This window comes from Carettochelys insculpta, chromosome 2, assembly GCF_033958435.1.
Source record: "Carettochelys insculpta isolate YL-2023 chromosome 2, ASM3395843v1, whole genome shotgun sequence".
NCBI classification, from domain to species: domain Eukaryota; kingdom Metazoa; phylum Chordata; order Testudines; family Carettochelyidae; genus Carettochelys; species Carettochelys insculpta.
Genome location: NC_134138.1, coordinates 277,215,606 through 277,229,897, shown reverse-complemented (window position 1 = coordinate 277,229,897; position 14,292 = coordinate 277,215,606). Strand labels below are relative to the sequence as shown.

Below are 14,292 nucleotides of genomic sequence, written 5' to 3'. Positions count from 1 at the left end.
GAGATTCTACCACCTCTGTCGGCAACGCATTCCAGTGCTTCACCACCCGCCTGGGGAAATAGGTTTTCCTAATATCCACCCTAGACCTTCCCCACTGTGTCTTGAGACCATCGCTCTTTGTTCTGCCATCTGCCACTACTGAGAACAGCCTCTCTCCCCTCTCTTTAAAATCCCCCTTCAGGAAGTTGAAGGCTGCTATCAAATTGCCCCTCAGTCTTCTCTTCTGTAAACTAAATAAGCCCCAATCCCTCAGCCTCTCCTCACAAGTCATGTGCTCCAGCCCCCGAATCATTTTCACTGCCCTCCACTGGACCCTGTCCAATGCATCCACATCCTTTCTATGCGGGGAGGCCCAGAACTGGATGCAATACTCCAGACGTGGCCTCACCAATGCCGAACAGAGGAGGATAAAAACTTCTCTAGATCAGCTGGAAATGCTTCTTCTAATGCACCCCAAAATGCTGTTAGTCTTCTTGGCTACAAAGGCACCTTGTTGTCTCATATCCAGCCTCTTATCCATTGTAATCCCCAGGTCCTTTTCTGCTGCACTGCTACTTAGCCAGTCCGTCCCCAGTAACAGTGCTTGGGATTCTTCCCTCCCACGTGCAGGACTCTGCACTTCTCCTTGCTCAACCTCGTCAGATATCTTTTGGCCCAAACCTCCAATACATCTAGGTAACTCTGGACCCTTTCCCAACCCTCCAACGTATCAACCTCCCTGCCTGGAGCTGGGCAGGCTTGAGGGCTGTGTCATTGCAGTGTAGACAAAGACATTTGGGAGGAGCTGCAGCCAGAGCTCTGGGACTCACTCAGCTCATGGGACTCTAGAGCCCAGGTTGCACCCTGAGCCTGAGTGCTTCCACCACAAACAGCCCCTTCGCCCAAGTCAGCCGGTGCAGGCTGGCCATGGGCGCCTAACGGCCGCCTAGCCATATCCTCAGAGGAAGAGCTCTCTGTAGCTTGAAAGCTTCTTCTTCTCCCTACCAGAAATGAGCCCAATAAGAAGATATTCCCTCCCGCCTCTGGTGCCTCTAATATCTGGGACAGCGGCACCAGACCGGGAGGGTCAGCGGGCAGGCCACGGAGTTCACACTTCTTGAAAGTGGCTTGGCCTCTCCATTTTTCACCACTGTGACCCTCCCATTCCCTTCCCCTCCTCTCACCCCCAAGGCCCAACTCATCTGGCGGATGGCGTCCCGGCAGTCGTGGAACCACATGTACCGTCCACCTGCCTGGGGTGCAGGGGACCTGACAGCAGTTCTCAGCCCACATCCCTGACTCCCCACCCATGGCAGATGGAGGGTCTGCACCACAGCTCCCCACAGCTGCCCACACGGCTCTTGACAAAGCCGGGCGGTGGCTCCATCTGAGGCCCTGCCCCTTGGCTGGAAACAGGTCAGAGTAGCAGTAGCGTGGGCAGCTGTGGGGAACCAGGGTCCCCCCTCTTGCCTTGGACAGGGAGCCTGGGGGACAGGGATGTGGATGGGGGATGCACTCAGGCCCCTCCTTCTGCACAGGGCAGGGAGAAGGGGGCTCCAGGCCATGAGGATGTGGCCCTGCCACCTCTGATCTGGGACCACCAGCGACGTGAATACAGGTTGGACCTCCCTGGTTCTGCACCCTTGGCACCTGGCTTGTCCCCAGCGAGGGAATTTGCCAGGTCACAGGAGATGTCCTGCTTGTAGCCCCCAGACCACTGCTCCTCCCCACCGCCAGCTCTGATTCCACCTGACCAGGCCCCGACCGCCACCCTGGTTGGGCTGCCCAACACCGGCACGGGGGAGGCTGGCTCCACCCTAGCTGGGCTGCTGGCTGCCAGCCCCCACCTGGAGCCCAACCCCACAGATGTCACTTCAGCATTGACCCTGGACTCTCTGGTCCTGGAACACCCATGTTTCTGCCGGCCGGGAGAGAGCCGGATTTAGAAGGCGCAGCCTTTACTTCATTGTGATGCTCCAAAACAGAAAGAAAACGCGCCCCGCAAAAAAAAAAAATTCAGCAGAATACAGAATTTTCAGCAAAATTCCTGAGCAGCTCATGCATGAAGTTGAAATCTAAGCCAGAAATAGCTCCCCGGCTCCCTGCCTTGACCCTCTCCTGTCCTTCAGCCACAAGAACACCCTTCCTGGATGACTGGCCAGGGCAAAGAGTCACCACCATGACACCATCAACTCCTAAGAACCTCCCACTCATTCTCAGAAGTCCCTTTACTCCCACCGTCCCCCTCTGCCTTCCTCTGACCTGCTGAATTCCTCTACCACTCACACCCCACATACTGCTCTGCCCAGCACCAGGCCATGCTCACAGGGCCATTGCACCGGCCTGTCCTCCAACGCCTTCAGCCACTCTTGGATTTAATTAGACTCTTTACCCCCGAGTCTTTGTGTACTCATATACCCGGGTCCGGTAGTACGCAGGTGTAACGAGCAGTGCCCTTGTCTATGCCCTACTCTGGCTTCTGCCACTAGCCACCGTGGCAAAATCCCTAAATCTCTCAGCCTCTTTTTCCCCCTCCCGGCTTCTCTAGCTAGTTTCCTTTCAGTGTCTGCCCCCCGTGAATCCTCAGGTACAATCTCTACTCTCGGCACCATCAAATCCAAGTAGCTGCCAACCTCCTCTCCTTGCACAGCAGGATGGAAGTGCAGGAGATCAGGGAGCCACCTTGTTCCATGGCTGTTTCCCTGATGGCCTCAGGAGCAGCACAGTTGCATGTGACATCCCCTGACTATCAAAGGGCGTTGCAGGTACCCAGCCGTGTTTCTCGTAAGCTGAGAGCTTGGGCAGGCAGCCAGGAGAGAGTCAAGTGCTTCCCAGCTGATTAGCAGAGTCCCAACAGCTGACAGCCTGCGCGTCTACTGGTGGTGCGCATCCACACATGGCTCAGCAGACATAACAAAATTCATTCTGCACATGAATGGGTAAAAATGAGAGGGAACATTGCCGTCAGCGTGAGAAAGCATCATTTGTACCTGCTGGGTCTCCCAGCCTTCTGAAGCACAAGGCCTAGTAGGCTTTGCTGCCCCCTCAGGAAGGCTGGAGGCAGAGGCTGGTGTGTTAGTCCGTAAAGCATCCCCCTGTGGTGTCCGGCATCTTATCCACTGAGCACAGAATTACCGGGCTTGCCGTTCCCCACACAACAGGCCTCCCCCCGCCTCCATCCACGCATGGAGCCCTGCTTCAAATGCAGAACTCAGACCTGTTGGGGGAGAAAGCAAGGGGAAGCTTATTCATCAAAAAGCAGCTGCATAGGGTAGCCGACTAACACTGGCAGCAAAGGGAAGGTTTGTAGAACACAATCACAACCTAGGCTAGGGTCCAACCTCAGCTAACAATCCACACACCTGTTGAATAAAGTACTGCTTGACCCCCAAGTCCTTCTTTGTGGTACTTTTCAGCCAGGATGGCCAAGCCCCTGTTGTCCTGAGGCCAAACCCACTCATAGCCTGCTTCTGCCTGCAGGGTTCCCAGGCCTCTTTCCCCTTCCCCACAAGCTATACCAGCTCAGAAATTTGGTTTCCTCCCTTCCAAAGTCCGGCTGTTTATCTCTTGCTATTAGCTTTCCTGCTGAAGTTCCCAGGAGCCTATGCTAACAGACTGCTATTGTAGGAGACACTATACACAACATTCCACTGAGGAGGGGAGGGTCTCCCACCTCCTGTCTGGAGAGGGATGCCTCTCCATACAATCCATTTACCTACGAGGCCTTCGGAACCTAATTTCCCACCCACGTCTTTGAAACTTTCCACTCATCCATTTTGCTGACCAATGTGCTGAAAAACCTAAAGGACACTCTTGGGTGAAGTAAAACAAACGTGAGCCTCCCCTTCCCCAGGGATGCCTGTAACTCAGTGGTGGTCTGCACAGGGTCCATAGGGGATCTATGTATTTCCCTTTTTGCTTATCACTGCCCACACAGGGTTGCCAGATTCTTCCAGGTTTTGTCCGGGTGGTTTTTTTTTCCTGCCCGTATTACTGAAGTGACATGCCGGAAAAGCAAGTGCATGTGAGCTGTGTGCTGACTGCACATCACATTGATTGGGAGAGCTGTGTGCACCCTGTCCGTCTTACAGAGGGAATAATGAGTCTCCCCCATAGCCTTAGCTGAGAGCCAGCTGGCTTTTAGCTAGGAACTCATGCACTAAGCTCCAGAGGTCCCAGATTGGGCGCTGCCTGTCCATGGTATACAAGCACAGTTAGCAAAACTACCCAATCCAAGGATAGTGTATGGTTACACTATAATATTGCAGTTTACTGTGAGGAAAGAGGGACACACATGAAGCCCACTCACGAGCTTAGGTCGTTCCTCACTGCTGTAACACATAGGGCTCCCTGTGTCTTTAGCCAGCTGGCATGAAGAGGTCTTCTACAGCTCTGGAAGTAAAGGATGGTCTCTGAGCTCTGGCAGCAGGCAGAGGAACGTCTCATCTGAGTGGCACTACATGGTTATGGTTCCAGAAACAGACATCACCGGCCAGAGCTGAAGGGAGCTGTAAGGCAACTAGCCTGATTTGCATCAATTCAGGATGTGGCTCTACTCCCCGAGAAGGGTTTTCTGTAATGATGGAATTAATTTCCCTCTCCCCAGCTCCTCACCCTTGTCGGGGCTTTGTTAAAGAAGTCGTTTACAGCTGAAGTTCCTCTCTTCTGGAGGACTGTTGCAACACATTCTGCTCTGTCCTGGGGGTGGTGTCAAGGCAGTTGATGTGGAAGTTCTGAGTCAGCACCAGAGGAATGGACAAGATCTGGGCTAGTGACAATACCCAAGAAAGGAAGTACATTGGAGTGCAAGAACTACAGAACAATTGCCCTAACGAGTCATCTAGGCAACGTGCTGATGATGATACTGACTGAGAGACTAAGATCGCAGATAGAACATCTAGCAGATGAGCAAGCACGGTTCAGAAAAGACAGAAGTACCACACAGCAGATATTGGCACTAAGACTGATAGCGGAGAAAGCTCGACAAAAGAACAAAAACGTGTATGCTTGCTTCATTGATTTTCAAAAGACATTTCACAGTATAGATCAGAAAGTGACTTGGGTGGTGTTGGAGTCATATGGAGTGGATAGCAGACTGATATGGTTGTTGAAAGATGTCAATGATAATGAGGAGGCAGCGGTGAGAACACGCGGGGAGTTGGGAAGTTGGTTTAAAACAAGTAGAGGTACGAGACAAGGAGATCCAATATCGCCAATATCTTCATTGCACATCTGGAGAGAGCGATGGACAAGATCAAGGAGGAGGTAGAAGGGATATCTGTACATGAGAAAAGAATTAACAACTTGAGGTTCACGGATGATATAGTTATTGAGGAAGATGAGGAGAAGCTAGCGAAAACGGTGCGGGTGTTAAACGAAGAAGGGAAGTGTTACGGACTGATTATGAACATCGATAAAACAAAAACAATGGTATTTGGAGATAAGGAAATAGGAAGGAAGATCAGTGTTGATGGTATTGAACTAGAAAATGTAGAGAAGTTCACATATCTGAGGAGCAACATAACGTATGGTCTAGACTGTAAGAAGGAAATAGCAACTAGAATAGCGAAAGCAAGAGCGAGTTTGAAGGGGATGGATAAAATCTGGAGAAACAAAGCAATTAGCTTAAGAACAAAGCCGGGGGTCTTGAAAACGTGTGTATTCAGCAGCATGTTGTATGGATATGAGACATGGGTGATAATGGAAGATTTGAAAAGAAGAATATTGACGTTCGAAAGGAGTTGTTATAGAAAGATTCTGAGAATAGGATGGATGCAGAAGGTCACCAATGAGGAATTATATGGGAAGATACAGCTGAAAGAGAACCTGCTGCAGAAGGTTATAAAACGGAAGCTACAGCTATTTGGACGTATTTTCAGAATGAACAATGAACGAAAAATCAAGACCCTGGTATTCGGCATAATGGATGGTTTGAACAGGAGAGGCAGACCCCACAGAGAATGGATAGATGATGTAGTAGCTTGGTGCGGAGCTAGTCTACAGAAACTAAGCCACTCTGCAGTGGATAGGGAAAGGTGAAAGGAAAGAGTGAGAGAGGCGTCCGACACCAACGGGCGCTGAGCCCACGGTTATTGATGATGATGATGAGGATGACCAGAGGAATAGTCTGCAGACAACTCAGGGACAGTGCCCACTCCAGGTACAGGCCAGAACTATCTGTTATTGGAGTTTAGGCTTGTGGGCAAGTTCTTGGTTTCAGGCTTGACCTTTGCTTAAAGACAATGAATCAGTGCTTCAGTTGAAGGCACCGCTGAAGCCTGGAGATATGCAGAACCAGCCTCTGCAGCTCACAAGGTCAATTTGACCCATTCACAAAGTTTCAGATCAGGTCACGAAACTAAAACGCCTTCTCCCCTTACTTCCTCGAAATGATCGTTCCCCTTTAGCAGAAATAGCACAGCATCATCGACCCTTCCCATCAGACCACTTCTGAAGCATATGGGGGAGGGACTGTGTTAGTCAGCTAAATCCAAGTATTTGGGAGGAGAAGGAGAAAAAGGTCATCCCCATGTCAGATTAGGAACCTGCCTGGGTAGCATGACCTGTGCCAGCTCAGTGTGACTCTTCTTGTCCCCCTTGACAGCAAGGTCAGAGATGCAAACTAATGCACATTGGGGTAAAAATCCACGCGATGAGCAATGTTCCCTCTTGACCAGTATTGTGTCTTCTGACAGGGGCCAATGCCCCAGAAAGAGTGAACAAAACAGGAAATCATCAACTGATCCTTCCCCTATAACCCACTCCCTTCCCCTGACAAGTAGAGGCTACGGGCACCATTCCCACCCATCCTGGCTAATAGCCATTAATGGACCTAACGACCATGAACGTATCTAGTTCTTTTTGAACCCTACTGTAGACTTGGTCTTCACAACATCCTCCGGCAAGGAGTTCCCCAGGTTGACAATGCGCTGCCTGAAGAAAAACTTCCTTTTGATTATTTTAAACCTGCCGCTTATTAATTTCATTTGGTGACCCCACGTTCTTGTATTATGGGAAGGAATAAATAACTCTTTGCTCACTTTTACTACACCAGTGAGGGTTTTATATGTCTTAAAGCCTCTGATCCAGTACCAGCTCTGCCCCCAGAAAGACTTTGCAGGTGAAGGCTCATTCCTTGGTTTTTGCCCTTGGCCCATTGAGTCTGATTCCAGCCTTACAAGTTAGCTAGCTCCCTTTACCGTCTGGGAAAGAAGCTATTTCAATAGGAGTAGGACAAGCTACACAGTGAAAATACATAAATTGTAAATACATATCAGATAAAAATGTTATCCCTAATTTGACCATCTGCTTCAAAACAATGGAACCCACAGAACAATGATACCAACTTCCTTCAACATGTTCAACCACTGTAAAAACTGAATAATTATAAATGGAGATACATCTACCTTGTAGAACTGGAGAGGACCTTCAGATGTTATTGAGTCCAGTCCCCTGCTCTCACAGTAGGACCTACCAATATCTCTGGTAACTTTTTTTAAAAAACTCTTTGTGCCACATCCCTAAATGGCCCCTCAAGAATTGAATGAACAGCCCTGGAATTATAGAAGCCAATGCTCAAATCACTGAGCTATCTCTCCCACTGAGAACAGCACACAGGTGACGCGAGAAACCAAACTGCCATTAACATTGCGAAATTCAGGATATACGAAGGCAGCTAATTGCATTTCAGTTTCATTTATTCCAGATGTGGCGATATACCTCAACCACAGACTGCAATTTGGGCTCAATTACTGTTCAACAAATATCTGAATTCCTCCAAGTTACAGAGACATTTCTTTACAAAAACAGGACATCTGCAAATAAGCACTGTTCAGTTTTGGAGCGAAAAGCCAAGACCCAGCATGGTAGTAAAACATTAGTAAAACATTAATGAAATCCAGTACTACCACACATAAAAACTTAAAGGTCATCCTACACAGTGGCACAGAAAATTGCTAAAAAATAATCAAATCATATATGGCTGCTGAGATTTTGATTGTGCCATTTGTTTTTGAAGGGAACTGCACTCAATGACTTCCCAAGGTCCCTTCCAGTTCTGCAATGTGCAATAACTAGGATCAGCTTATCTGGCCATCCTCACAGATGTGAGAGTTTCTCCCATCAACCTCCCTTATGCCTCCCCATAAGAAGGCCTCCCAGGGCAACTGCCAAGCCCTGGCAGGGCAGTTTAAAGGGTGAGGGAGAGCTCAGTAGTTTGAATATTAGCTTGCTAAACTCAGGGTTGTGCGCTCAATCCTTGAGGGTGCCACCTGGGGCAATTAAATTTCTTTTTTTTTAAAAAAGGAGGGAGAGGGAGTTTGGTCCTGCCAAGAGGAGAGGGGACTGGGTTCAATGACTTCCTGAGGTCCCTTCCAGCTCTGTGAGATGTGTATCTCTACAACAACAAAGGGAGCACGGGGAGAGAAGGAGGCCAAGGCACTGTCAAATGACATTGTCACTGACTGTTTCTCCAGGTATTGATTAGCTGCATGGCAATGATTTTACTATCCAAGTAAGTGAATCCACAGACATTTCAAAAGTGTCTCATTGTTTTGCGTCAATCTGGAATGTTGCAGAACGAGGAAATAAAAGATTTTTTGTTTTGCAAAGAACATAAGACTATTTCGGTCAGATGACCACGGTCAGATTAATTCTAAGATTTCTGCAGAAATCAGCGGGACTAATTGCGCCGGGCTTTGCAGGGATGGAGCAGCAGCAATAACCGGAAAGCAGTCTGGTGTTGTGCAGAGAATAATAATAATAATAATAATTAATAAAAGCCATTGCACCTTGTGCTATTTGGACACACAGTTTTACACCAGTAAATGCTTCCTGCAAAATATGGCGAACCAGGTCTAGGCTATATACTAAATAGATGGGTAACACATTAATTTTATTACGTCCAGAGCAACCAATTCCGGGTGTTTTGCAGCACAGCACCATTCCTTCTTCCTGCATACAGGGGTGAGATGGCTATCTCAAGGCTGAATTCATGTCTGTATATGTAATCTCAAAGACGAGTTATGTACCTCCTTCCTGATAATGAAACTGAATTTGCAAAGTGCTGACAGATAACACCTGGCTGGCAAAACTGGGTTACCTTGCAGACATATTCAGCGAAATGAATAAGCAGCAAGAGGCAACACTAACTGGACTGTCCAGCATGAAGGAATTGAGACGTTGAAAAGAAAACTACAACTCCGGAAAGTTCACGCCTTTGGGAGCACAAATGGTATGTCTGTGCTCTTAAATTCCTTCATTAAAGAACAAAGCCTTGACTTTAACGTAATTCAGCTTCAGTTAGCAGCACATCTGTCTGGTCTGCTTAACAAATTGCCTATTGTGAGTTTTGGAAAGCAAGTATTACTAGTATCAGAGAGGTAGCCGTGTTAGTCTGTAGCTTCGAGAACAACAAGAAGTCCTGTGGCTCCAAAATATCTGTTAGTCTATAAGGTGCCACAAGACTTCTTCTTGTTCTCCAAGTATTACAAGTTGCTACACACTGGTGGCCTACAAACCCCTTCAGCGAGAACACAGAAGCTGGACTTCCATTGGATGTTCCATCACAATTGTTAGAAGAACTCACGGACATTTGGTTTGACAGCTCCCTCCAAGCCAGGCTCAAGGAAACGCTGGTGGAGACATTTGGGTGTGACTATTCCATGAATACATCACCGCTTCTTTTGCAGCACAGAAAGCTTTGATTCCCTTGAGTACCACTTCCTTATGCAAAGGTGGATTTTCAACCATGACGTCAATGAAAACTAAGTTTTGAACCAGGAAGAACATTGACCGTGACATGTACATGTACTTGTCAAAGGTACTCCCACACCTTGACAGAATGGTTGATCAGCACCAACAAGTTCTACTCTGAGTAAACTCAAAATAGAAGTTTTTGTTCCTTTTTTGGCCTTTTAAAATACCGTGTGTATATATTCGAACGATTAGAGGTCTGGAGAACATGAGCTATGAGGAAAGATTGAAAGAGTTGGGCTTGTTTAGTTTAGAAAAGAGAAGATTTAGAGGGGATAGTGTTTTTTACAAGAATCTAAAAGAGGAGGAGGAGGAGAAAAGGAGGAGGGAGAAAAATTTTCTCCTTGGCCTTTGAGGATAGGACAAGGAGCAATGGGCTTAAATTGCAGCAAGGGAGATTGAGGTTGGACATTAGGAAAAAACTTCCTAACTGTCAGGGTGGTTAAACACTGGAATAAATTGCCTAGGGAGGCTGTGGAATCTCCATCCCTGGAGATATTTAAGAGCAAGTTAGATAGACACCTGTCAGGGACTGTCTAGATGGTACTTGGTCCTACCATGAGGGGAAGGGACCGGACTTTATGAGTGCTCAAGGTCGCTTCCAGTTCTAGTGTTCTATGATTCTATTTAACCATATAACAATCCATCAAGCACAGCTTTTAAACTATGGCATACGCAAAAAAAAATGTTGTTGTGATGTAGGTGGACCTGGGAGTTTTTGTAGATTTTTTTTTTGAGGGGGGGAAGAAAGGGGTCAAAGAAAAAGGTTGAGAACCCCCATCTAAGAATGCAAAGATAATATCTGAACTGCCTTCCTGTCACTTAAGGCCAGAGGGACCCTTTAAACTATCTCTTCTGACCATAACAGAGACCTAAGAACCTTACCCAGTAATTCTTGCTTCAACCAAGTTCATTGTTTCTGGTTGAATTATGCTACTCCTTTCCCAGATACATTAACCTCTTTCATATCTGGCATTCTATTATCTGGAGTTCTCAGATAACTGGCATTTTAACCATAAGTCAATTTTAGTTACATTTTCCATAAGTACAGTAGAGTGAAAGTAAATACAAATAAAGGCAGCAAATACAGTATACATTTACAGTGTACAATACTACTGTTGTTTGTAAATAAAGTACTCTGCATACATTTTTGTTGGTTTCTTAGTATCTAATTTTGTTTTTCTTTAGTGTAATGAATTGGTAGGTACACTTCTCTGTTATCCAGAATATTTGAATATCTGGCAAACTTCTGGTCCCAGGGTTGCTCGATATGAAAGGGTTTACTGTGAAAAGAAGTCCTGTAACACTTTGGAGACTATTTTATATATGCATAGAGATACACATCTCATAGAGCTGGAAGGGAGCTCAGGAGGTCATTGAATGTGGTCTGTTGCTCGCTCAGCAGGCCCAAGTGCCATCCCTGCTTTTTTTGTTTTAATTTATTTGTCCCAGGCTCCTAAATGGCCCCCTCAAGGGCTGAGCTCAGAACTCTGGGTTTAGGAGGCCAATGTTCAACCCACCAAGCTATCCCTGCCCCACCCCACCAGGTGATGAGCTAGGTAAAACTCACTTCAGAATCCAAGGTTTATCTAGCAGGGATGAAAGGGTGTGGAAAGAAAGAAGAATAAATAAATAAGTAAATAAATAAACCCCTCCCTGCTATATAAACCCTGGATTCTGTTTTTTCTACTCCATTCGTCTGATGAAGTGGGCTTTACCCATAAAAGCTCATGACCTAATCAATTTAGTCTTTAGGGTGTTACAGGACAATGACTGAGAGCTGGGCCACGTCACCCTGGGATAAGTCAATGCTACGTGCATCCATCTGCTCCTGTCCTCCTGCCGGTTTCCACGCCTTTTGTCAGGCAGAACTCAGTAAGTCGCCGACTTGTGCAGGAGCAGATGGCTAGTTATTGGTATGTGTTGAAGGTAGGATAGATGGACTAGTCAGTACATAAGAAACTAGACCAGGGCTTAGGAGATGTGGGATCTGTTCCTGGCTTGGCCCCTGACTTTCCTCTATGACCACTGTGCCTCAGTTTCCCCTCTCACCCCTGCCCCACATCTGCCAACTGGACACAGTGGTTTCCTATTCCCCTGGACCTGTGGCAATAGCAGGCATAGTGACTGGGAGATGCTGCATTTTCATGACACAGTCATATAAGGAACAAGGAAGGCACTGCAAGCCAAGGTGATTTTGAACATGAAATATCAGAGAGGTAGCCGAGTTAGTCTGTATCTTCAAAACCAAGAAGTCCTGTGGCACCTTATAGACTACCAGATATCTTGGAGCATAAGCTTTCATGGGCAAAGACCCACTTCATCCGATGCATCTAACGAAGCAGGTCTTTGCCCACGAAAGCGTATGCTCCAAAACACCTGTTCATGTATAAGGTGCCGCAGGACTTCTTCCTGTTTTTGAATTTGGTAGGACGCTCTCATTTTTCATTTGGCAAATCAAGGCCGCAGCCAGGCTGACAGAGCAGGTTCTATCCCTGACTCCCTGCACTTTCACCTGCCCAGAAAGACAGCAAGCTGAACTCAGAACAACCATCAGCACCACTCGCTCACACGGCGGTATAGAAACCTTTGGAGTGACCCAAACCCTCCATCCTGGGCCAAGCCACTTTGTTTCCCAAAACACCCCCTGAATCTCAGCCTTGCTCAATTTTCTCCTAACCAAGAGTCATGCTGGCTGAAACAGAGCAATACACATTCCTTACCATGCTGCAGGTTGTCAGCTTGACCACAAAGCTCCATGTGAGCAGAGGGAGAAGCTGCCGACGGCAGAAGCAGCCTTGGCTCTTGAGCGACTTTATTTACTAGCTTTACAAAAAAAAAAAAAAAAAACCTACAACCAAGGAAGTCACAGGCCTATCCCAAAGTGCACTGCAAAACATTCCTTGCTAACATAGAAACCGCAGCTGGCAGGCTGCCAGAGCCTGGCTGGACTCCACATTAATATTTAAACAAGCAACTTGACCCGGGAGCTGCTTTTAGGGAACTTAAAAGGGAAGCATATTTATAGGACACAGAAAGTTAGGGGGTTCTATATAAAGAGACAGGGAAGCGTTTCTGAACCCCCAGTTCCTGCTGAGGTGTTATCATATTGCTGTGGATCGTTAGAGAAGGAAACAGTCTCTGCAATAGGCATAGCTTGGATGGATTGTAATTAACAACACTATGTACGATCTCTCTCCATCTCCAGTAGGCACACTCCAGGCTGAATCCGTCACAGAGACATAGCCTGCCTTTGTCTCTTTTGCTGACTTTTAATTCAGGGTTTGCCACTTCTTTGGCCTGCCTAGGGTTGTGGTCACACTGCATGTTTGTTATGACAACTTTTTTGACGTCCCAAAGTCGAAATAAGCAAAATCGAAAGATCGCATTCCCGCAGCCACAGCATTGCGAAACAGAATGTTCACATCCACAGCCGCGGTTCACAGCCACAGCACTGCAAAAGGAGCCCTCACGTAAGCCGCTAATTGCTGTGCTTGGGTCACACACATTTGTTTTCGACCTTGAAGGGGGGGCAGGGATCGCTGAAAATCATTCGCAGAGCTGGAGTTGTTATTTTGAGGAGAAAGCCCTTTGTTCTCAACTTTCCATGCATGGCAGTTTGAAAGCGCAACATATTTTCTGGAAAAAAAGTTTGTTTATTTGTTTATTTTGTTTTTTCTGACCCACCTGCCCCACAAGCGTAGACAAGCCCTCGTTGGCCTCTGCATCCAGTACCTGATCCTTATGCCTTCATTCTCATGGCATCCAGGATAGAGAAAGAAAGCAATGCTGGTACCCCTTCCACTCTGATGGGAAATAGAAGCACAAACAGGTTTGCTTCACCTGCCCATTTAGCCAGGCTGGGCAGAATTTATTATTTCAGTGAATATCATTGTTTGAAAAAAATTCTTCAGATCATCTACTGTTCCAAAATTTCACAGTTGCAAGATATGAAGAGGAGGGAACCCCCAAAGTTGACCTATGAGGAGAGGCTGAGGGATTTGGGCTTATTTATTTTGCAGAAGAGAAGGCTGAGGTGTGATTTAATAGCAGCCTTCAACTTCCTGAAGGGGAGCTCTAAAAAGGAGGGTGAGAAACTGTTCTCAGTGGTGTCAGATGGCAGAACAAGGAGCAATGGTCTGAAGTTACAGAAGGAGAGCAGCAGGTTGGATGTTAGGAAAAACTATTTCTCCAGGAGGGTGGTGAAGCACTGGAATGCGTTACCTAGAGAAGTGGTAGATTCTTCATCCCTAGAGGTTTTTAAGTTCCGGCTTGACAAAGTCCTGGCTGGGATGATTTAGCTTGAAGCTGGGGGCTGGACTAGATGACCTCCTAAGGTCCCTTCCAGCCCTGTGATTCTTTGAAAGTTGCAGCCATGAAAAAAGACTGAAATATGCTTTTTTGTGGCGTTTGACCCCAAAAGTACACATTGCTTCCCCAAATGGCGATCGTGGCTGGTCTTCCTTGTAAGCTGAGCACTTGGATGGCCGACTGGGAGAGGTTCAGCTACTGCCCAGCTTATTATCAGAGTTCCCACAATCAGCTGCATGTGTTTCTATT

The 14,292-nt window shown here is 47.1% G+C and overlaps 1 protein-coding gene across 6 annotated transcripts in view; it reads right to left on the bottom strand.

Annotated features, from left to right (window-relative positions):
* ALS2CL (ALS2 C-terminal like) overlaps positions 1-14,292 on the bottom strand; it is an 81,169-nt gene that overhangs the window by 60,720 nt on the left and 6,157 nt on the right. The window contains exon 1 of one of the 6 annotated variants that reach the window (XM_074985266.1): positions 12,456-12,540. The exons of 4 other annotated variants lie outside the window; for them this stretch is intronic. In XM_074985266.1, coding sequence (XP_074841367.1) covers positions 12,456-12,458 — 3 coding nt within the window. In that variant the 5' untranslated portion in view covers positions 12,459-12,540. Of the gene's footprint in view, positions 1-12,455; positions 12,541-14,292 lie in introns of those variants that run through there. One more of the 6 variants, XM_074985268.1, reaches the window with a different exon arrangement.